Source organism: Sinocyclocheilus anshuiensis, unplaced genomic scaffold (assembly GCF_001515605.1).
Source record: "Sinocyclocheilus anshuiensis isolate Anshui unplaced genomic scaffold, SAMN03320099.WGS_v1.1 scaffold472, whole genome shotgun sequence".
In the NCBI taxonomy this organism is placed as follows: domain Eukaryota; kingdom Metazoa; phylum Chordata; class Actinopteri; order Cypriniformes; family Cyprinidae; genus Sinocyclocheilus; species Sinocyclocheilus anshuiensis.
This window is the reverse complement of record NW_015557102.1, coordinates 1111923-1133951: the sequence shown is the minus strand read 5'-3', so window position 1 is coordinate 1133951 and position 22029 is coordinate 1111923. Positions and strand designations below refer to the sequence as shown.

General features: G+C 38.5%; 2 protein-coding genes across 7 annotated transcripts; both read left to right on the top strand.

Moving 5' to 3' along the window:
- The first annotated feature begins 1442 nt into the window (after positions 1–1442).
- On the top strand, positions 1443–7785 carry LOC107677584 (obg-like ATPase 1). 2 transcript variants are annotated; one of them, XM_016472525.1, is made up of 11 exons: positions 1443–1620; positions 2252–2352; positions 2970–3113; positions 3208–3335; positions 3674–3849; positions 3961–4041; positions 4164–4261; positions 6054–6194; positions 7071–7167; positions 7259–7381; positions 7470–7785. In XM_016472525.1, the coding sequence occupies exons 2-11, from the start codon at positions 2252–2254 to the stop codon at positions 7569–7571; spliced, it is 1191 nt and encodes a 396-aa protein (XP_016328011.1). In that variant the 5' UTR covers positions 1443–1620; the 3' UTR covers positions 7572–7785. The 2 variants fall into 2 exon arrangements, with proteins under 2 accessions (XP_016328011.1, XP_016328010.1); XM_016472524.1 differs by lacking the exon at positions 1443–1620 and adding an exon at positions 2082–2157.
- Positions 7786–11305: 3520 nt separating this feature from the next.
- Positions 11306–21298, top strand: LOC107677581 (transcription factor Sp3-like). Of its 5 annotated transcripts, XM_016472514.1 has the most exons (7): positions 11306–11641; positions 14406–14523; positions 16485–16582; positions 18115–19288; positions 19678–19858; positions 19944–20140; positions 20300–21298. In XM_016472514.1, exons 1-7 carry the CDS (start codon positions 11354–11356, stop codon positions 20575–20577), a joined length of 2334 nt encoding a protein of 777 aa, XP_016328000.1. In that variant the 5' UTR covers positions 11306–11353; the 3' UTR covers positions 20578–21298. The 5 variants fall into 5 exon arrangements, with proteins under 5 accessions (XP_016328000.1, XP_016328001.1, XP_016328002.1 ...); XM_016472515.1 differs by lacking the exon at positions 11306–11641 and having other exon boundaries at positions 14333–14523; XM_016472516.1 differs by lacking the exons at positions 11306–11641; positions 14406–14523 and adding an exon at positions 16023–16180.
- Positions 21299–22029: the final 731 nt, after the last annotated feature.

Below are 22029 nucleotides of genomic sequence, written 5' to 3'. Positions count from 1 at the left end.
ATGGGATTAAATACATAAAGGATATTTGTGTTGTTTAACATTTAATTATTGCAGGTTTGCGTCATATTCTGAGTTGCATTATTTTTATTCATTTTGAGGAATACTGAATCTGTGTTTTTTTTTTTTGTGAGTGAGTGAGTGAGATGAATTAATGCATATTCATATTTATTTTAGAACTACAGTAACATCTGATTTCTCTCAACATGGGGACAGGAGAGCTGTCAATCAAAAAAAAAGTAACTTGCGTTACTTATTTGAAAAAGTAACTCAGATATTCTCTTGTAAATTAAAAAGTAATGCGTTACTTTACTAGTTACTTGAAAAAAGTAATCTGATTACGTACCTTGCGTTACTTGTAATGTATTACCCCCAACACTGCCAGTGACAGGAAACACTGAGGACGTGACAGAATCCTCTTGAACCAGAGCAGCATTAGCAGGAAGCCCCTTTGTGGTGGACATGACGGGCATCAGTGTGACCGGGTTGGTCATGTCAGGAACCTCTGGAAAGCTTTGCAACTGGAGGAGCTGCCATGACACAGAGCTTTGGAACGTAACTGGCCCTGGGATTGCAGAAGCAGGAACCTTAGTTAAAAGTAATTGCAAGAATGCCTCAGAGAAGTGGATTTAGTTCTAAGAAAAACATTAGAATCGTCTGTTTACATATGCCACGTGGTCTGACAATTTGCCTATTGCAATGACATATTGTAAATGTGGGTGAACAATCGTGTAACTTTACTTTTTGTCTCAAAACCTTACAGTTAGTGAGATACTTAACAACTAGTGAAACAACTAGACTCATTAGAATTCAACATTTGTTAAATTCCAAGCATCTTCTGGAGTGTGTGATCATATTCTTCTTCTGTGGATTTATTGGCGGGTTGCAAACCAACTGGAAAGGTGCATACCGCCACCTACTGTACTGGAGTGTGATGAAGATGAACACAAGGAAGTTTTTTATATTCTGTTCTTTAGACCGATATTTCTCAGGAACTTCATTAAAGCTGTAATTGTTTTATCAAATTCTACTTCTGCCTTTAAAATATTATATAAGGTAAATTCCATAATACCCAAAGCTTGCATATCTCTTATAAGATCAATTCTTTCAGGATCGATCCTGTTCATATTTTTTTAAATATCTAATCAAAACATGCTCAACAGTTTCCATTTCCTGACATGCATTACATAAACCAGAATTATGTTCGCCGATTTTATGAAGTGTTGCATTAAGATTAGTATGACCCATTCTTAATCTTGTAAATGTAATGAAGTCCTTCCTATTCATATGATGCTTAATTTTACCTTGTTTTTTCCTTTTTTACTTGAGTTCCAGTATTTCTGCCATTTACTCCTACAAACTTGCTCAATCACAGACTTTCCTTCTGCCCTGCTTAAAGTGACTGCTATGATAATCTTGTTTGGTTTCTTACTTATGCGTTTACGTGCGTTTACCCTAGCGTCATTACGTCGTAACTCGTTTCGACCAATCACAATGTGAGGATTCAGGGCTCTTCCGGTATACACATTCTTTCCGTTTAATCGGCCGAAGTGTGGAGCAACGTGTGTTCATTTGAGCACAGCGAAATTCCCCATCTGCTGACAGACATAGTGTGATATCAAGGTGATCTAAGCATAGGCTTTATCTTATTTATGTATTCATCGCTTAAACGTGCTATTTTTGTTTAAATGGTCTGTTTTATTGCATATTGGCCCCTTCATATGACCGGCATGCTAACCAGCTATACACACTAATGAATTGGGAATGGGGGTATTGATGCTCTGGATGCACATGTGGGTCTCTGTTGGCTTCCTAGCGCGTAGGAAGTCTTGGCAGTGGAAATCTGGCAGTGGTGCAGAGATTTATAAACAGTGACTGATATGATACACGTATGCCTTCTCTTACTTGTCAGGGAGGGCCATATATTTAGCCTCTCTTGCAGTGAATAAGGCTGGTCAGTTTACACTTAATGCGGGGGCTATTTTGGGAACCTGGTGCCATTGGTTTCACTGTCGTGAAATGGCAACTAGTTACTGCAGTTAGCCAGGCGAAGAAGTTACATGTTGCCTGGCTTCTACCGCATCTTAATTATGCAAAATATACTCCATTGGTAATATTGCAAGAGAGTACTGACAGCATTTAACCATGGCTCCTAAAAAGGTGTGGTAGTTGTAGTGTATGCCTGGTTATTTTGCTTGAATAATTATGTAATGCGTTAAGGTGAAAGTAGGTATTATTGTTTTTTTTTCCACAGATGCCTCCAAAGAAGGGAGGAGATGGACCAAAACAACCCCCCCTGATTGGACGTTTCGGGACTTCCTTGAAAACTGGAATCGTTGGGTTACCAAATGTAGGGTGTGTGTCAGTCCCAGCTGGCATTCTGGCTGTATGCATGTGCGCTGGGTCAATTGGTTTGAAGTCGGCAGTGAAATAGTGTCAGAATGATAAAGTGTGAATGCTTGACCTAGTTGCGTTTTATTCGTGCTTAATGGAAACCTATCCTGCTGTAATGTGTGAAATTATTATAAGGATGATGACTCATGATCATGGTGCATTATGAAAATTACATCATCCTGCTACAGGATGGGAAATAGTTTTTGAATGGCTACGAAGTCGGGCTGTGTCCGAATTTGCCTTCTTCCATGCTATATAGTATGCACGCTCACCAAAGAGTATGCATAAAATTCATAGTATTCGCAAAACGGTTGGTAAAAATGCAACCAATGCTGGTAGGTCATGTGACAGTGACAACATGATGGTACGAATTTTATTCATACTATATGGAACATACTTTTTTTATACTGCGGTGAAGTAAGGTACAAACCAAGTATCTAGTTTGCAATTTTGAATGTAGCTTGAGTCTCTGTATATATACTGTATATAGCAAGTATTTGTTCATGTATTATGCATAACAAAGTGTCAGCGATCCATGTTCTCATCACTTATCTCAATTCATTTGTTTGTGCTTTCAGAAAGTCAACGTTCTTCAATGTTCTGACAAAGAGTGAGGCAGCGGCTGAGAATTTTCCCTTTTGCACCATTGACCCAAATGAGAGCCGTGTGCCCATTCCAGATGAGCGCTTTGACTTCCTCTCCCAGTACCATAAACCAGTCAGGTACCCACTGCATGTCTGCATAATAGTTATCAACAGCTTTTAATTCTAGTCATCAGTGATATGATCTTAATTTCTCTTTTATATTTCACTCAAGTAAGGTTCCAGCGTTTCTGAACGTGGTGGATATTGCTGGCTTGGTGAAAGGTGCTCACGCAGGCCAGGGTTTGGGTAATGCCTTCCTCTCTCACATCAGTGCCTGTGATGCCATCTTTCACACGACACGTAAGTAGATAGCTATTTCTGAATATGTTTATTTTTTTTAGATTTTATGAACTTCATATCTGCTGTACGTGAAATTTATCTGCTAGTTACAATGTAGTTGGAAAGATGAATTAAATAGTTCGACAACATGGAAAAAAAAAAAACCCTCATGAAATGTCCAAAAAGCCATGAAAACTTCTACAGCAAATGTAAATTTACATTGTGACAGTTATCTGACATGCATCCTCTTTAAATCTTGGATTTAATTCACGCCTGAGAAACCTGATGTTTTGTTCCATATGTTTGTATTTCAAATAAAATAACCCTGATAATGTGTATATGCAACCATTTGTGTGTAGGAGCTTTTGAGGATGAAGATATTATCCATGTTGAGGGCTGTGTTGACCCAGTGAGGGATATTGAGATCATCCATGAAGAGCTGAGGATGAAGGATGAAGAGATGATTGGGCCAATCATTGATAAGCTTGAGAAAACCGCTGTCAGGGGAGGAGACAAAAAACTCAAACCTGAATATGTGAGTGAACTATATCCCAGTATGCATCTGACCACTGCAGAATTAAAACATTCTTCCTACTTTGTACATTAACAGAAAGCACTTACATTTTTTTGTTTTCTCTGCTTGCAGGACATCATGTGTAAAATAAAGTCCTGGCTTGTTGATGAAAAGAAACATGTTCGTTATTATCTTGAATGGAACGACAAAGAGGTTGAAATCTTTTTTCTTATCATTTTTGATATAATTTCTTATCATCACATCTTATCATGTTTCTTTGATCAGATTGAGGTTTTGATTATACACTGTTTTTTCTTATTATTATTATTCTCCAGATTGAGGTCTTGAATAAGTATCTGTTCTTGACGTCCAAGCCGATGATCTACTTGGTAAACCTCTCGGAAAAAGATTACATCAGGAAAAAGAATAAATGGTGAGATGACATGTTAGCTGTTCATCTGCTGTTAGTGAGTCCTTCCTCAAGTGCTTATACTTAAAGGGATAGTTCACCCAAAAATGAAAATTCTGTCATTAATTACTCACCCTCATGTCGTTCCAAACCTGTAATATCTTTGTTCATCTTCGGAGCACAAATTAAGATATTTTTGATGCATTCCGAGAGCTCTTTGACCCTACCATAGGCAGCAAGGATCCTAAGACAATTTCTAAACAAGAAACAAGAGTATCAGATCAAAGTGTAAGCAATGTACCTGCATACATACGCTGCATACGTTGTTTACATATGTGATACTAGGGCTGCACGATTAATTGAATGCGATTGTCATGCGCGTTTCTTCTTCGAGGCGTATTTGGAGTTTCAGTGCGAGAGCGCCCTCTGGCCTTTGGATGGAGATTTACTGCTAATCACAGAACAGTGCTTCACTGAAGGATACGCATGACAATCGCAGCTTCTGTCGAATCGCGATCTCGATTCCATTTCGATTTATCGTGCAGCCCTGTGTGATACTCTCCAAAATGGCACTATAGGGTGACGCGGAGGAGACGAATTGTTGAATAAAGTCGTTATTTTTGTTTTCTTTGTGCACAAAAAGTATTCTCGTAGCTTCGTAATATTACGGTTGAACCACTGATGTCACATGGATTATTTTAACAATCTCCTTGCTACGTTTAGCCTTGATCATGTAAGGATCCTTGCTGTCTATGGGAGAGTCAGAGAGCTCTCGGAATTCATCAAAAATATCTTAATTTGTGTTCTGAAGATGAACAAAAGTCTTACAGGTTTGGAACGACATGAGGGTGAGTAATTAATGACAGAATTTTCATTTTTGGGTGAACTACCCCTCTAAATTCAGCCTTTAATGTTATCCCAAAGTTCTCCTAATGTTCATTTATGTATAAACACACAGTTGTAGCCGTATGTATTGACAGCAAACAAACCTGTGTGCTCGTACAAAATCTTTATCTCGTTCACTATTGCCTATATAGTAAATGCCACATTTCAGACATATACATTGCAGTGTGATTTGACAGATCTAGATTATTTTCTAATTTAAATGATGGAGCTGTTTAAACTCGGAATGCCCATTGTGGTGTTGTGCTTTTCAGTTACGTTTCTAGTTTGGACTCTCTTTTGCTTGTCCAACTAAAATGAAACTGATTTTCAAACGTCATATGTGTTAATTGAATGCTGTGTATAACTTTGAATAACTAACTGTTATATGAAAGCCTGACAGATATGTTGTGTGGCCTCTTAAAGGTATAGTTGACCCAAAAATGAAAAATCTGTCACCATTTACTCATCCTCATGTCATTCCAAACTTGTATGACTTTTATTCTTTTGTGGAACACAGAAGATATTTTTAAGGACTAAACATTTTTGCTAAGTATACACTTATGGTTCCCATTGACTTCCATTGTATGAACAAAAAATACAGTATTCTTCAAAATATCTTCTTTCGTGCTCAGCAAAAGAAAGAAATGCATACAGGTTTGTAACAACATGAGAGTGAGTAAATAGTGACAGAGTTTAGATTTTTGGTGCAACTATCCCTTTAACGGGACTGCTTCCAGATTGTGATTGTCAAGAAATCAATTCTCGGGTGTCATCACTCCAGTAAACATGCAAAGCAGTATGGTAGGTATAATGGAGAAATGATTCACTCTAAATAACTGTGTATAATAGTCCAAATTGATGGATGCTTGTGTTTTGTGGCTATTCAGCCTCCAGGAAATCTGAGTTTAGGACCGCTTTTTTTGTTTTGTAGGTTGGCGAAGATCAAAGAGTGGGTTGACATTCATGATCCAGGTGCGCTGGTCATCCCGTTCAGTGGGGGATTTGAGAGCAAGTATCAGGATATGACTGATGAAGAGAAACAGAAATATTGTGAGGAGAACAAAACACAGAGGTCAGGATTTGCTCTCCTTCTGTTTCCTCTTTGCTGAATTTAAAAGATTAGTTCATCCAAAAAATGAAAATTTGCCAGCCAAGATGTAGACGAGTTTGTTTCTTCACTGGATCAGATTTGGAGAAAGGGGAAACTACATCACTTTCTCACCAGTGTCTTCTCTGCAGTGAATGGGTGCTGTCAGAATGAGAGTTTAAACAGCCGATAAAAGCATTGCAATAACGCACAAGTAATCAACTTGAAGCCACTCCTTCAATTAATGTCAATTAATCAGCAAAAACCTTGTGTGGATTGCTGTTATCAGATGCTTTTATCAGCTGTTTGAACTCTCACTTTGACGGCACCCATTCACTCCAGTGGATCCATTGGTGAGCAAGTGATGTAATGCTACATTTCTCCAAATCTGTTCTGATGGAGAATGAATAAATAAACTCAGGTACATCTCGGATACATTTACATTACATTTACATTTAATCATTGAACAGACGCTTTTATCCAAAGCAACTTACATAAAAAGAAAACAAGTAGGTAGAATAGGACAAGAATAGAGAATGCTAGTGTTAGAGGGTCAAGTTTTTTTGGTTTGATTTTTTTGTATTTTCATAAAAAGAAAACAAGTAGACAGAATAGAAATATAATTGAGAGTTCTAGTGTTAGAGACTATTTTTAGTGATAGCCTGCATGTGATTAAATATTCATTTTGGGTGAACTATTCCTTTAAGAAATGTAATACTTTTTCACATGCAAAAAGCATTTTTTCAACAGTGCTCTAAATGCTGTAGTCAGTCATACTTCAGGTCATCATGCTTATTCTATAGTGATATAATTTTTCCCTTCGTGTTTTTCACATTGTGAATTTTTAATTCTTTGTTTCAGTGTTCTGACTAAGATCATCAAGAGTGGGTATGCAGCCCTGCAGCTGGAGTACTTCTTCACAGCAGGACCCGACGAAGTCCGTGCATGGACCATCAGGGTGAGCAAAGCACATGTTCAGAAATGCATTTAATACCGATATATTCTGTTGCACCTCTAAAATATTATGCATGTGTTTGAACACCTTACAGAAAGGCACCAAGGCCCCGCAAGCAGCTGGAAAGATCCACACAGACTTTGAAAAAGGCTTCATCATGGCCGAAGTCATGAAGTTTGCAGACTTTAAGGAGGAAGGCAGTGAAAACGCAGTTAAAGTAAGATCTTAATGGTGTGCTTGACATAAAATAGCGTGGCTTGTTAAAGGTTGAACACTGAACTGATAATGTTGTCAAATACTTGCAGGCTGCAGGAAAATACAGACAACAGGGGCGGAACTACATTGTAGAAGATGGTGACATCATCTTCTTCAAATTCAACACACCTAATCAGCCCAAAAAGAAGTGAAGCCAGTTGGATGGACAGTACTGTCTATGGCACATGCTCAGTCTCTTCATTTATGGCTTTGGAACATTTAAAACACAATCGCACCTTAGTGGTGTATTAAGTACATTTTTTATTTTATTATTTTGGCTGATGGCTGAAATAAATGAAATGGCTGGTCTGCTTACAAAAGCTGCATGTTACACAGCAGTTTATTCTAATAAAACACTTCGTCAGACCAAAGTGTTTTCTGTTGAAGGTTCTTTCCCAATTGTCTCACACATTTCTAGATGTTTTAGTCATTGAGTAATCAAACAGTATGGATGGGATTTATTATGGAAGCCGTTTACGCCACAGGATTTAAAAAATAAATCAATAAAAAGGTAATTGCAAATTTCTATTTCCCAATTCAGGGTTTTTATAAGTTAATATAAGTTAATATTTTATATTGAAAGATATAAACTTGGCAATCACGAAAATAAGTCAGAATTGTGAGATAAAATGTTGCCATTACTTTATTTTTTTTATTCCGTGGCAGCAACACAAAAAAATTCATCACGAGAAAAAGTCTGAATTGTGTGAAACAAAGTCTGAACTGTGAGATAAAAAGATTTTTTAAAGTACAGGCCTCTATACTTTATGGTATTAAGCTGCTGTGAAACCAACATTTATAGAGGTGTAGTTAACAGTTTATAGTGGTTGATTTAAGGTCCTTTTTATCCAAAACTAAACAAATAAATTATACAATCTAACTGAAAGCATCCAGGAGAAAAATATTTTGTAGAATTCAATTTTTAGCATTGATTTGCTGTTTGATTTCACTTTTATGATTTGTACTACACTGCGTCATGTAAGTACCGCCCCCAATACTCGTGAGAGGGCGTGGCCTTATATTTTGATTGACAGGCGGATTTTAATGGACCATTTAGAAGCATTGGTCGAAAATGTGCTTTTATATGGTTCCAAAACAAGCAGCATTTGCATTGCTTCCCTCGCAACGCTGAAAGAGCTAAACGCTGGGTGTTGGGCTGACCATCAACTACCGATACCACCGGCTTGTTTGTGTGCAACGAGCATTTTACAAAGGAGAGCTTCCCGAATTATGAGCAGATGAAAATGGGCTCTCTCAAGAATCCTAACCTGCGTTTAAAAGAGGAAGCGGTGCCGATGGGCTTGGTAAGTTTTAACACAAGTGCCCCTGCTTGGCTTTTATGCCTTTACATTTTGCAAGCAAACGCTGAATCAAAGCAAATATGCATGCATTAGAATGCACAAATGCATTGTTCTGTACACAGAATTCAGGTCAGTTGTCTCGGCAATTTAATGAATCAATAAACGAGCCAACCAATGTCTTTTAGTTTTTGAGAATGCGCTAATTTCCCCTAACGTTAGACTTGGCCACTCTATTTTGGACGCAGGTTAATGACGTAAGCGGACGAGCGCCAAAACATCGTACAGTGGAGCTTAAGTTCAACAGTGCGGCCCTGCGGGTGTAAAGTACTATTTCTCAACGCTGTAAGAAACATTAGACAGCTGGTCCTGTAATTGTATAAGAACAAACATTAAAGCACTAAATCGTTTTACACAAGATCGAAGACACAAGATAGCATCCGTTTTTTTGTTATATGGGGCACGGTGCGAGGCGTATTTCGTTTAAAACTAACAATAAGGAGTTTGTTTATTCTGAATTGTAATGGATACAAAGGTATTTTCACGTCAGTACATCTTCATATGAGAGGTGGCGGCCTTTTAGACACCGGCGTTGTTGACAATCGTAAATGTCCACAATGCATTAATACAAAGATACTGCACGGCTTCCCCCGTGACCCTGTCAGAGCAAGACGTAGGTTTGCGGTTAAATGTCACGTATGGGAAATATCTGAATCTTTTTCTAAGGCTAGACGCACGCGGTGCCCACTTTTATCACAACAGCTCTGAGTTGTACCCAACGGCTTCTGGTAAGTGTTTCTCCTTTTGGTGTATGTTGTCTGCTCAATATCTCACGCTCTTATTTCCCACCGCGTACCCTCCCATCTCTCCACGCCCATTGATTGAGCCTCGTCAAAGCTTTTGAAGCACTACAGTCTTATGTACACTTCCACAACTCTTACCCTGCGTATGCAAATCTTTTTGACGTCATTCTACCTTCATACTAGTGCTGAGAGAGGCAGGTTTCACGACCCTTACCTGAAATGAAGTCGCCAGGTTCTCTCTTGTTTAGTTTACTTGTTTTGGTGGTTTGTTTTTGACACGCATTCGGTTTCGGTTTGCTGGAAATACTGGTCAAACTACTTTTTTTCTTGATTTTTCGGTCAATTTAGGACCATGAATGTGCATGCAAAGTCTCAACACAGATGTGTTTTAGAAAGGTTGTACACTGTTTTTTCCACAATGGTTTCCATGCAATTTGCCAAAAACCAACACTGAAAAACAGAGTCAGGTAAAACAACAACAACAAAACACTTTATTGTAGCTTGTCAGTCTATTATGCAAAATTATATGAGAATTTACTAAATTGAAGGCAGACTTAAGAATCATCTATGGAGAAATCTATTTAAGGTTAAAAGTCAGAAAATGTTTTTGGTTGTTAGTTTATTGAAACTCAATTAATAGTCTGTTGCAGCACTTAAAAGCTTATAACCTCACAAGTGTTTAAGATCCAGACAACAAAATAGTTATGTACAAATAAATAGCAATACATTCTATTTACACTAAGTATACAAATTCTAGATACTATTTAAAGTTTTCCTTGGTGTTTAAATAGTCACTACAAGTAATCATAACAAAAAACATAAAAGAAGTGTTTTTATTTTCTGTCTATGCAGCTAATTCTGAACGTAAAAATATGTTGGTCAAATTGACTTCTTTTTAACACATTTTTGTAATAATAAAAATTTATAATAAAGATTTCTGTCTTTACATGATTCTTTAGTGTATTTCATAGTGTTAATTTTTGGTGAATTGCCTGGAAATCAATGAGGGTCAGTTTGACCCCTAACAATTTTATGAACACAGCAGGAGAGCAAAGCTATAAAAGTATTTTCCACACCACTTTTTGAATTTAAAATATGACCTAAAATATTTGTGCATTAAATATGCAGATAAAGAATGAGCAGTCTCTTTATTTATTTATTTTGTTAATTGTATCAAGAGCTTACAAAACACATTTGCTTTCAAACAGCCGACGCCTGACACGTCGTCGTCTTCTTGCTTTACGGCGGATCGCAGACTTATAAGTGCATTACTGCCACCTTTCTCTCAACTGGACCATTGACACTCTATCTACAATCTAAATTAGGAGTGTCAGTGGTCCATTTGAGAGATAGGTGGCAGTAATGCACTTATAAGTCTGCGATCACGCGCCGGCTGTTGAGAACGCGCTCAGGACAGTTTGGACATTGCGGTGAATCAGAGGTAAAAAATGATATAAATACTGTTCAGTTTCTTGCACAGACCAATCGTTTTGTGTCTTTACACATCAATGTATCGTCACGAGCCACAGGGTTTAATTTGGTTTTGTTTGTGTATGTTTTTTTGACTCTCAAAGCCGTGATTCCCATCCACTGACATTATAAGACTGACAGACTTCAACGGTTTGAGTTAAAAATCTTCGTTTGTGTTCTACTGAAGAAACAAAGTCACCTACATCTTGGATGCCCTGGGGGTAAGCAGATAAACATCAAATTTTCATTTTTGGGTGAACTATCCCTTTAACGTCAGTGTGAATTGGCTTTTCTTGTTTTTTTTTTTCTTTAGGTAATGCTTTAATTGGAAAAAAGGATTACTCGAGCAACAAAACGATAGAGATGCCTCCGAGGATAGCAAGACGGTGTGCAGTGCCAAGCTGTGGGAAAACACAGTCTTTGCATTGCCTTCCTTGTGATCCTAACATTAGGAAAGAGTGGATGAATTTTATTTTGGATGCAGTTCCAGATCACGTAAATAAGACACTGTTTATTTGTTCGCTTCATTTTACTGCGGATTCATTTTCAAACAAGTCACAGTTTGATGCAGGCTTTTCAGAGAGACTGAAAATTAAAAATGATGCAGTGCCATCTATATTGGATCCGACAGTAATGTCGCAACATACAAGTGTGAGTAACAATGTTTTTACCATTTGTCACTATTGCTTTTTGTTTGATAAGTACTTATACTTTTTAATTTTTTTTTTATTTTATTAAGTTTTTAACCAAAATGACCTATAGTTTTATTTATTCACTCTAAACTTTTACCCAATCATAGCAGTGGGCACTTCCAAGTCTTGAATGCAGCAGTCCTCCCAAAACAGCGTTTCAAAGAGTGGGTCAAAAAACCGGATCGATAATGGCATATTACTTCTAAATTATGATAAAATTAGGGCTGTTTTTTGTATTTATTTGAGATATAGTTTTTTTTTTTCAATTAGTCAATTTGTATAATTATTTTCCCCTGATATATATATACAGTGCCGAGAAAAGGTTTTTGCCCCCTTCCTGTTTTTAATTATTTTTATTTTTTTGCATATGTCACACTTAAAAGATTCAGATCGTCAAACAAATTTTAATATGGTCAAAAAACCGGATCGATAATGGCATATTACTTCTAAATTATGATAAAATTAGGGCTGTTTTTTGTATTTATTTGAGATATAGTTTTTTTTTTTCAATTAGTCAATTTGTATAATTATTTTCCCCTGATATATATATACAGTGCCGAGAAAAGGTTTTTGCCCCCTTCCTGTTTTTAATTATTATTTTTTTTTTGCATATGTCACACTTGAAAGATTCAGATCGTCAAACAAATTTTAATATTACACAAAGATAATGCAAATAAATACAAAATGCAGTTTTTAAATGATGATTTCATTTATTAAGGGAAAAAAGCTGTCCAAACCTACCTGGCCCTACGTGAAAAATTAATTGCCCCCTCCTGTTAAATCATGAAAGAACTGTGATTAACCACATTATTTTAGAAAGCTGAGTTAAATTTCACTAGCCACACCCAGGCCTGATTACTGCCAGACCTGTTGAATCAAGAAATCACTTAAATAGAACCTGTCTGACAAAGTGAAGCATGCTTAAAGAATAACACATCGTGCCGCAATCTAAAGAAATTCAAGAACAGATAAGAAACAAAATAGTTGACATGTATCAGTCTGGAAAGGGTTATAAAGCTATTTCTAAGGCTTTGAGACGCCAGCGAACCACGGTCAGAGCCATTATCCACAAATGGAGAAAATTTGGAACAGTTGTTAACCTTCCCAGGAGTGGCCAGCCTACCAAAATTACTCCAAGAGCACAATGACAACGAAAGCCATTGCTGACCAAAAAGAACACAAAGGCTCGTCTCACATTTGCCAAAAAATCTTGATTATCCCCAAGACTTTAATTAATTATACCAACAGTCAAACGTGGTGGTGGTGGTGGTAGTGTGATGGTCTGGGGCTGCTTTGCAGCTGACAATGATCCCAAACACACCAGCAAGTCCACCTCTGAATGGCTCAAGAAAAACAAAATTAAGGTTTTGGAGTGGCCAAGTCAAAGTCCGGACTTAAATCCCATTGAGATGCTGTGGCTTGACCTTAAACAGTCCATTCATGTGCGAAAACCCTCCAGTGTGGCTGAATTAAAACAATTCCGCAAAGAAGAGTGGGCCACAGCGATGTGAAAGACTCATTGCCAGTTCATTGCCGGCACAACCAGTTATTAGATATAGGGGGCAATTACTTTTTCATATAGTGCCAGGCAGGTTTGGACAGCTTTTTTCCCTTAATAAATGAAATCATTATTTCAAAACTGCATTTTGTATTTACTCTGGTTATCTTTGTGTAATATTAAATATTGTTTGATCTGAATCTTTTAAGTGTGACATATGCAAATAATTAAAAAAACAGGAAGGGGGCAAAAACCTTTTCATGGTAGTGTGTGTGTATATATCAGTTATTTTTCTGGTTAGTTTATTAATCCTTTGATTACCTTAACAATATATAACTGACATTTCTGTCATTAATTATTCATGATTTATTTAAACATGTTCTCATAAAAATTCTTACTTTACAAATAAAAAAAAATCTTGCTAACATTTCAAGTGGAACTCGGGGAGATTTTTATAAAATATAAAAAAAAAACAACAACATTCAGTTTATAGTGCATGGGTGGTGCAGTCAAGCTGATTTTTCTGATCAGAGTTTACTAAGGTCAAACAGACTTTCTTTTACAGAGGATAAGAAGGAAACAAATTAACATCTAAAAGTAGGGTATCAATGATAGCCACATGTAGTTGTTGTTGTTGTTTTATTTTTTATATGAAACAAATTTGACATTTCCAAAACAACCTGATTCATTTAATTGATACTTTTTTTTAAAAATTGTTTTATCCAGTCTTTAATCAAAACAGTTTTCTTTAAAACATATAAAACAAATGTATGCCTGGCTGGATACATGTCATTTAAATTCTACAAGGTCTAGGGCTGGGTATTGATGTTGATTTTCTGTTCACAAACTATATTTGACTCCAATTTGATGTGGATTCATTCGGCCTGTTTACGTTGCATAAACTTCATTTTTTTAAGTGTGCAGAAATAGAAATGGAAGGACCTTGTCATATAGGGCACATATGCATACTCCAAAAGTAGTATTAGTATGGTTGAATGCTGTTGTGAACATGGGCTCTGTCATGTCCATATAACTAGTTTGAGACAATGTAAGACCATGCTGTTATGAATTAATTTGATGACCCATGATTGGCTTATTACATTGCTTTAAAGGACAAATTGTGCCCATAAGTGGCTATTTACTTTGTATATTATACTGTTAAGTTTATTTGTCTTATGGTTTTGATATTATACATGTTAAAATTAATCTATCTCTGTACTGTCAGCCCAAGACAAGTCGTGAAATGGGATGCCAGACGGAGGAGCCCAACACCAGAGACGGAGAATGCCAAACCATCCAAGACTTGAAGCAGCGTGGCTGGAAAGTAGAACCAAAGATTGAAAGTGTGTTTTATTGTTTTCTACTTCATTAACTTTTTAATTGCTTTTACATATACTGACATTGAGGGTGTTTTAATCCTTATTGTGATGTGTTAGGTAGGTAGATTTGGGATCTGGATGTGACTGGAATACAGAGACTTGTGGTAGCAGTTTGTTTTTTTTAACATAAATGCCCCAAACTAGTAACTTTTTTGAAGTGGCTCATATTAGTTTATTATTAGTGGGGAAGTTGTGGCCTAATGGTTAGAGAGTCAGACTCGTAACCCAAAGGTTGCGGGTTCGAGTCTCGTACTGGCAGGGATTGTAGTGAATGTACAGCGCTCTCCCCCACCTTCAATACCATGACTGAGGTGCCCTTGAGCAAGGCACCGAACCCCCAACTGCTCAAAAAATGGCTGCCCACTGCTCAGAGTGTGTGTTCACGGTTTGTGTGTGTTCACTGCTGTGTGTGTGCACTTTGGATGGGATAAATGCAGAGCACTAATTCCGAGTATGGGTCACCATACTTGGCCACTTCACGTCACTTCACTTATTAATGTTCTGTATATTATTTTATTGGTAACAATAATTGTAACTATGCAATTCTGTGTGGATCTGTTTGTTTCTGACTAGTAACTAGTATTATTACTTTTTAATTTAGGCTTATATATTTATTACATAGTTATATAACTATGTTATAACTATATAACTGTACCCCATAGAGGGTTTTAAAGTAAATTCCTTTATTGTATATGAACTTAAATGTAGAAACTTGATTTAGGTTATTCTTGCTGGACAGGGGGCACCCGGTGGAAGAGGTTGAAAAAGACTTAAGTTGTTAAAAACTCTAAAACATTGTTGAGAGAAGATTTGAGGAAGAATTGCTCAGACTTGGCGGTATTATCGAATTGTTCAAAACAGCCATATAAAATGTAATTGTGTTGTTAATGCGTACAGGACATAGATGAGCTGTATGAGGCGGTAGATTATTATGATACAGTTGGCCCCTAAGGACATCCGGAGTCACAGCTGTTTCCTCAAAGCACTGTTTACCCAGGTGGTTAAACCGACACGTAAACTCGGGCAAGCGATACCTGGCAGGGCTGCACTGTGGATCAAAACGAAACTAGTTAATTTACATACATAGCAAACGTCTTAATCTAATCTTTCAAATTGTTACAAAAATTAAATATATTTTGTGAAACCTTTTAATTTGAACGTACAACAATGTTGTGTCATTGTACAGATTGTACTAAATGTTTCTCAATACGTCTAGTAGTATGATGGCCACCAGAGTTGCAACTAACTTCCTGCCATACGTGAACAATTCCAGCCAGATTTCCAAAGACTCTCCGCATCTGCGAAGCGAACAACAAACAGGAAACGCTCTTGCTATGAAATTGACAGACGTACGGCTTTGACCACTCCGCGTCCAGGGGGTCGAATCACGCAGCCAATCACGTCGTAGAAGAAAGGCGGGTCTTCCGTTTACGTGACGCAAATTTTACTAGTAATCTCCGAAGCCCCACCTTTTGTGTTTCCCGCACCGTCAATCAAAAATAAGAAAAAAAAAAATCGACCCGAATCTCCGATCACAGCCCGCCTTTGATTAAAACAATCATGTTGGGAGTTTAAATTAACAGATAAACCTCCGATTTTTTACCTTTTCACGCTATGACTGGTACGTAACACTTAGCCCGATCGAAGCACAGCACTGCCGGTGAGTTTGGAGAGCCATTAGCAAAGCGAGCTAGGTCAGTGTTTAATCTTTCTCAGCAGCGACGCTAACCGTTAGCCAGCTAGCCTCACTTTAACAAAGTAAACATTCGAAAAGATTGTTGCTCAGGCAACGCGAAAGCAGAAAGAACCGCCTGATGCGTTTAAATTCCAGGCGGTTTGGCGGCTAATCTCCGCGTTTTCGTGGTGGGAGTTCGTTGAGCATGAATTTGTTTTGAGTTTTTTTTTCTCTCGCTGTGTCTCCGTAGCCCCAGAACAGCCAGCGAAACAGCAGGAAATGGCTGCCTTGGACGTGGACAGCAGTCAGAGCGACTTTCTGCAGCCGGCCAGTGGCGCCCAGGAGCAGGTATGGAATCCCTCTGTTGGTTTGTCGCATCCCCGGCGCTGTCTTGCGGGGTGTTTTGGTGAAGTTCACACGTTTTAAAAATAGGGGAAAAGTCTAACACTTCCTGTGAGCCTTCGCTTTGTACGGCCACCCACTTTCTTACCCTTTTAAACCCGCCCATTGTGGGTCGGACAGACTCGCCACCGTCGCCTTGCCCGCTTTACCTGCGGTGATCCCGGGTCACCCCCACGATAGGGGAGGACCCCATACACCGGGAGAAGCCTCCACCCCTGCCCAGGCTGTCTCACATCCTCCACAGCTCCACCATTCCCCCTGGAGCGGTTGCGTGCACAGACCAGGCAAACAGAAGCTCTTTGTCACCTTTTGTCATTTGCTCTTGGCTTTTGAAGTAATATAGATCATTTATTTTGCCTTTTCTGGCAGACGCACAGCCGTTGAAAGACGTTAATGTTCGCTATTAAAAAGACAACTGAACTAAAGTCCTTGAATGACAGCTCTTAAGATTAAAGTCGGCATGAAATGAAAATTCCCCCATCTGTTTTTAAAATTCGTGTTATAGATGCCACTGTGAACAATTAATACGTGCATGTGTTTAATTTATAAATTACAAGTTTATTGTTTTGCATAAGTTTAATGCTTTGACCTTGTACTGTCTAATCAACTTGTCATAACTGAATATTCTGGTGAAAGCAACAGACTTCTCTGTGGTGTCCAGTGCAGGACTTCCCCAAAACCCACCCCTGCAAGCTCTCCTTCATCTGCCTCCTTTTTTAAATTTTTTTTATTTATTTATTTTTTTTGTGCAAAACCCAACTAAAAAACGATAGATAGAACCAAGTCCCTGTCCTTTCATTTTTCCTATTTCGATAATATACTACACTCAGATGTATGTTACATTTACGAAAGAAAAGATCTGTTGCTACTTCTGTTTCACCATGACTTTAAGTACTGTGTTTAACATGCTATAATTATTAGTTAAAAAATGTTATCCTTATTGAGGTCTGATACTTGCTCGGATTAATTTTTGGGCATTAATATTTTATATCGACATTATGACATATTAAAGCTTATTACAATTATACCTTAATGCATAATTTTCTATTCTATAGTGACTTTAATTTTGTAATTTTTTAAAATCTTTGTTCAGGCCTGTTGACACCAAGGACAATAACTATTTCTGTAAAATCTCAATTTTTCTGTGAGAATAGGGAAGTTTACACCACAGCTATAACGTTAACGACACAATATCGAGGAACAATATAATTTGAATCACTTTCAGAATGATTTTTTTTTTTACAGCTGATGAACTATAAAGACATTGACAGACAATCAGAATCCACTGGACTTGAAGCAGATAAGCTAACTGCAGCACATGTTGCTTATAAACAGTATGTTATTGTCCATTGGTGTGAACGCTAATATAGTTATCGTTTTTGGCGTAAACAGTCCTTTAGACTAAATGCTGTGTGGGTATGGTACAATTTGTCATGAAGTACTTGTACTAATATATTAGTAATATCTCCACCTCACAGCAGACCACAGGCCTCACGGCCATCCAGTTGACAGGCTCCTCTGATCGCTGGGAGGTTTTAACGCCTGTGAGCTCAGTGAAAGACGAGCCAGCAATAGTGCAGGTACCCAGCGGAGGACTTCTGGGCAGCAACGGGCAATATGTGGTGCCACTACAGACTATGGCAGGGCAGACCCAGCCCATTTTTGTGACTGCGGGTGTAGATGGCACCGGTGCCAATGGGGTGCAGTATCAGGTCATCCCTCAGCTGCAGGGGACGGATGGGGCGTCACTAAGCTATGCAGCACCCACTGCAGATGGAAGCACGCTGGGTACTGACATTACTATCCTTCCTGATGGGACGCAGGGCACCAATGCTAATGACCTCCAGGGCCTGCTGAGTCAAAGTGGGCACGTGCAGCAGATTCCCACTGTCTCACTGGCCGGCTCAGGGTTTGGCGCACAGGGCCAGGTTGTCGCTAATGTACCAGTGGGGCTGCCGGGCAACATCACGTTAGTGCCAATAAATAGCTTGAGTAACGTGGATCTCGAGTCTTTGGGGTTGGCTGGTGCTCAGACCATAGCGACAAGCATTACTGCGGATGGCCAGCTCATCATGACTGGTCCCACCACCTCAATAAGCGATAACCAGGGTGACAGCAAATGCACAGAGCCACTTAACACCAACAACGCTAATGCCTTTGTGCCAACCACCACCTCTTCCACGACGATGTCGCTCCCCGAGACGATAGACGGGACTGGCGTTCTCACCCAAGCCACTGCTTTATCAGCCGGGCAGCAGGATCCATCTTACATCCAGCAGAACCACACGGCTGGCGGTGAACAGGTGGTGCAGCTCTTACCAGCGCAGACAGTGGATGGAGCGGCGCAGACACTACAAAGCGTGCAGCTGTTGAATGCTGGTACATTTCTGATCCAAGCCCAAACCGTCTCTCCCACTGGCCAGATCCAGTGGCAGACCTTCCAAGTTCAAGGGGTTCAGAACCTGCAGAATCTACAGCTGCCGGCTGCTAGTGGGGTCTCATCCCCCCAAATTACCCTTGCCCCTGTGCAGACCCTTTCTCTTGGCCAGGCTGGCACCACAGGCACAGTGGGACAGATCCCGAACCTTCAGACAGTCACAGTCAATTCTGTTGGTCAGTACCAGCAAGACGAGAACACTGAAAGCCACTCAGGTATGCAGAAACATACTTTATATTTAAAAAGATACTTAAAAATAAGTAGTTAATTCGTTAACTCTTAAAAAAATAAATAAGAGTTCATAGAAATAGAAGTGTAATATTTGAATGTTATAAATATTTATGCTCATCTTAAAAGAAAAAAAGAGCTTTTTGTGAGTGCAACTGTTTTTATGAAACTTTAAATTCTTTATATAGTTAATGACTTAAAGTCATGGGAATTCATTGGTTGAAGGTGTGGGAAGCCTGTTTGAATGAAATAGCTAAATTCATTAAATTAGTCATAAATACTTTTTTTAATATATTGATTAGCTGTTTTATTTTGGGGACTTTCTTGATTGTCTTGAAATCTGTTTTAAATGGTTCTCCCCTTTCTGTTTGTGCAGATATTCAAATTAAAGAGGAGCCAGAGTCTGATGATTGGCCAAATTCCACCCTGAACACCAATGATTTGTCACATCTGCATGTGCGGTTGGTTGAGGAGGATAAGGAGGGGACAGGCCTAGAAGGAAAGAGACTACGTAGAGTAGCCTGCACTTGCCCCAACTGCAAAGAGGCTGGAGGAAGGTAATGTATATGTCGATGCAGAGGCTCAAATCCTGTTCTAACAGCTGAATAATTATTTATTTGTAACACTTTTGTATAATTTCAGAGGTTCAAGTATGGGAAAGAAGAAACAACACATTTGTCATATCCCAGGGTGCGGTAAGGTGTATGGTAAGACGTCTCACCTTCGAGCTCACCTGCGCTGGCATTCAGGAGAGAGACCCTTCATTTGCTCGTGGAGTTACTGTGGCAAGAGATTCACCCGCAGCGACGAACTCCAGCGTCACCGCAGAACACACACAGGTATGAGCACACTGGAAGAGATCAGGATCTAGAATTACATCATATATTTCATTTGGACCCATTATACATGAGGATCTAACACTTTGTCAATTTTGTTTGCTTCTCTAGTTCCAGTAGTTCTATATTGAATGTTGTTTTACACTTATTTTTGTTTTTCAGGAGAGAAGAAGTTTGTGTGCCCAGAGTGCTCGAAACGTTTCATGCGCAGCGACCATTTGGCCAAACACATTAAAACTCACCAGAACAAAAAAGGGCTAAACTCCAACACTGGGGTAGGTCACACAGAAACTGCTGCCCCCTCGGACACCATCATCACAGGGGGTGGAGCCACTCTCATCCTCACCAATCTGCAGCAGGCTGGCCCCCAGGACCTTCTTTCAAACTCCAACCTCCCGCTCCAGTTGGTCACTGTCTCTGCCAGCGAGGTCATGGAGTGACCAAAATCATGCCCACTTTCACAGCTCGTCTGCTTTTCACTATCAATTTTTATATATATGATAAAAAAAAAATATATATATATATATTATAAATATATATATTTTAAAAATGACATCCATTTATGTTCAATAGCAGTCTTTTGTACAAACAAGGCAAAAAATGACATTAAATGTGGTTCCAGTTTCTGCTGAGACACACACACACATGTATGCATCTACATGCTCATATTAACTCGCGCTCATACACAAGTACATACACGGAAATGCCTTATTTTGTATCATATTCTGTAGTATAAAATGCTGGAGTTGCATGTGTTTTTACTTTTGCTCATGTATATGTTCAGGGGATGATCATCAGAGAGTGTGATTGTGTAATGGCTGTTATGGTACATGGAAAGCCAGGATGTGTGTGTGTGTGTGTGAGAATGATTACAGTGAGACTGTTCTGTGAGAATGACAGCAGGAGAAGGACACTGTCTGCTGTGAGGGAGACTTACTCATGTTCTGTCCAATTTTATCCTCCTCCCTCTCAGCTGGCCTTTGTCCAAATGTGTCTTCACTCTTGCTTTTATTTTTATTTGATGTCATGTTAGTGGTCTTTGCGCTCTTGGTCACATGTCATCTGGATCTTGTTCGAGGATCTTCTGATTTCATTGTTCTGCTGCCCACATGCAACTTGAACAAGACATCAGGCGGCAGAGTAAAACAATAGTGTAATAAACTTTCTTTTTTTTGTATCGTTGCTCTTATTGCTCTCCAGATTATCCTTGTAACATTCATAATGAATCTTCCTTTTCTTTTTGTTTTCTTCAGACCCAAGTGGTTTATAGCCACAATTTATGTAGTCTAATACTGATTCTGTTGTATCAAAGACCGCTCGTTTTGATTACTTTTTAAACGTGTAAAATTTGATGTTACCTTTGTACAACTTTTTTTTTTTTTTTTTCGAATGCAACACAATTAAAGTCGGAAACCTTCCTATGACTCTTCATAACTAAAAGTTTGTTTCTAAATGCTTCAAATTTCTGGTGTTGGTATGTATGTATGAACTGAATGAAAATGAAACCTATGCACACATAAATACCTCAAAATACTGGCTATTAAAAATAGCATACTGTCATACAACTATTCCCATTGTTTATAGTATGTATACTGTGCACAGTATGTGGATGACAGAATGCCTGGATGCCTTACTTTGCAGAAACTTCAATGCACACTGCTGGGTATGTTCATTGTTTCCCACAATGCAATGTGTTCATCCTAATCTTACATTTAAAGTCTGATAAAAATCCCAGAAGTAATTTTTTGTTACATTTCTACATGGCTGGACACATTTTTATGAAATTAATGATTAAATGCAAACTAATTGTTTTTATTTCTGAGATACTTGGACCCCATTCACTGAATTAAACATTGATGAAGCATACAGCTGTTTGAAGCATTTGTCATTGC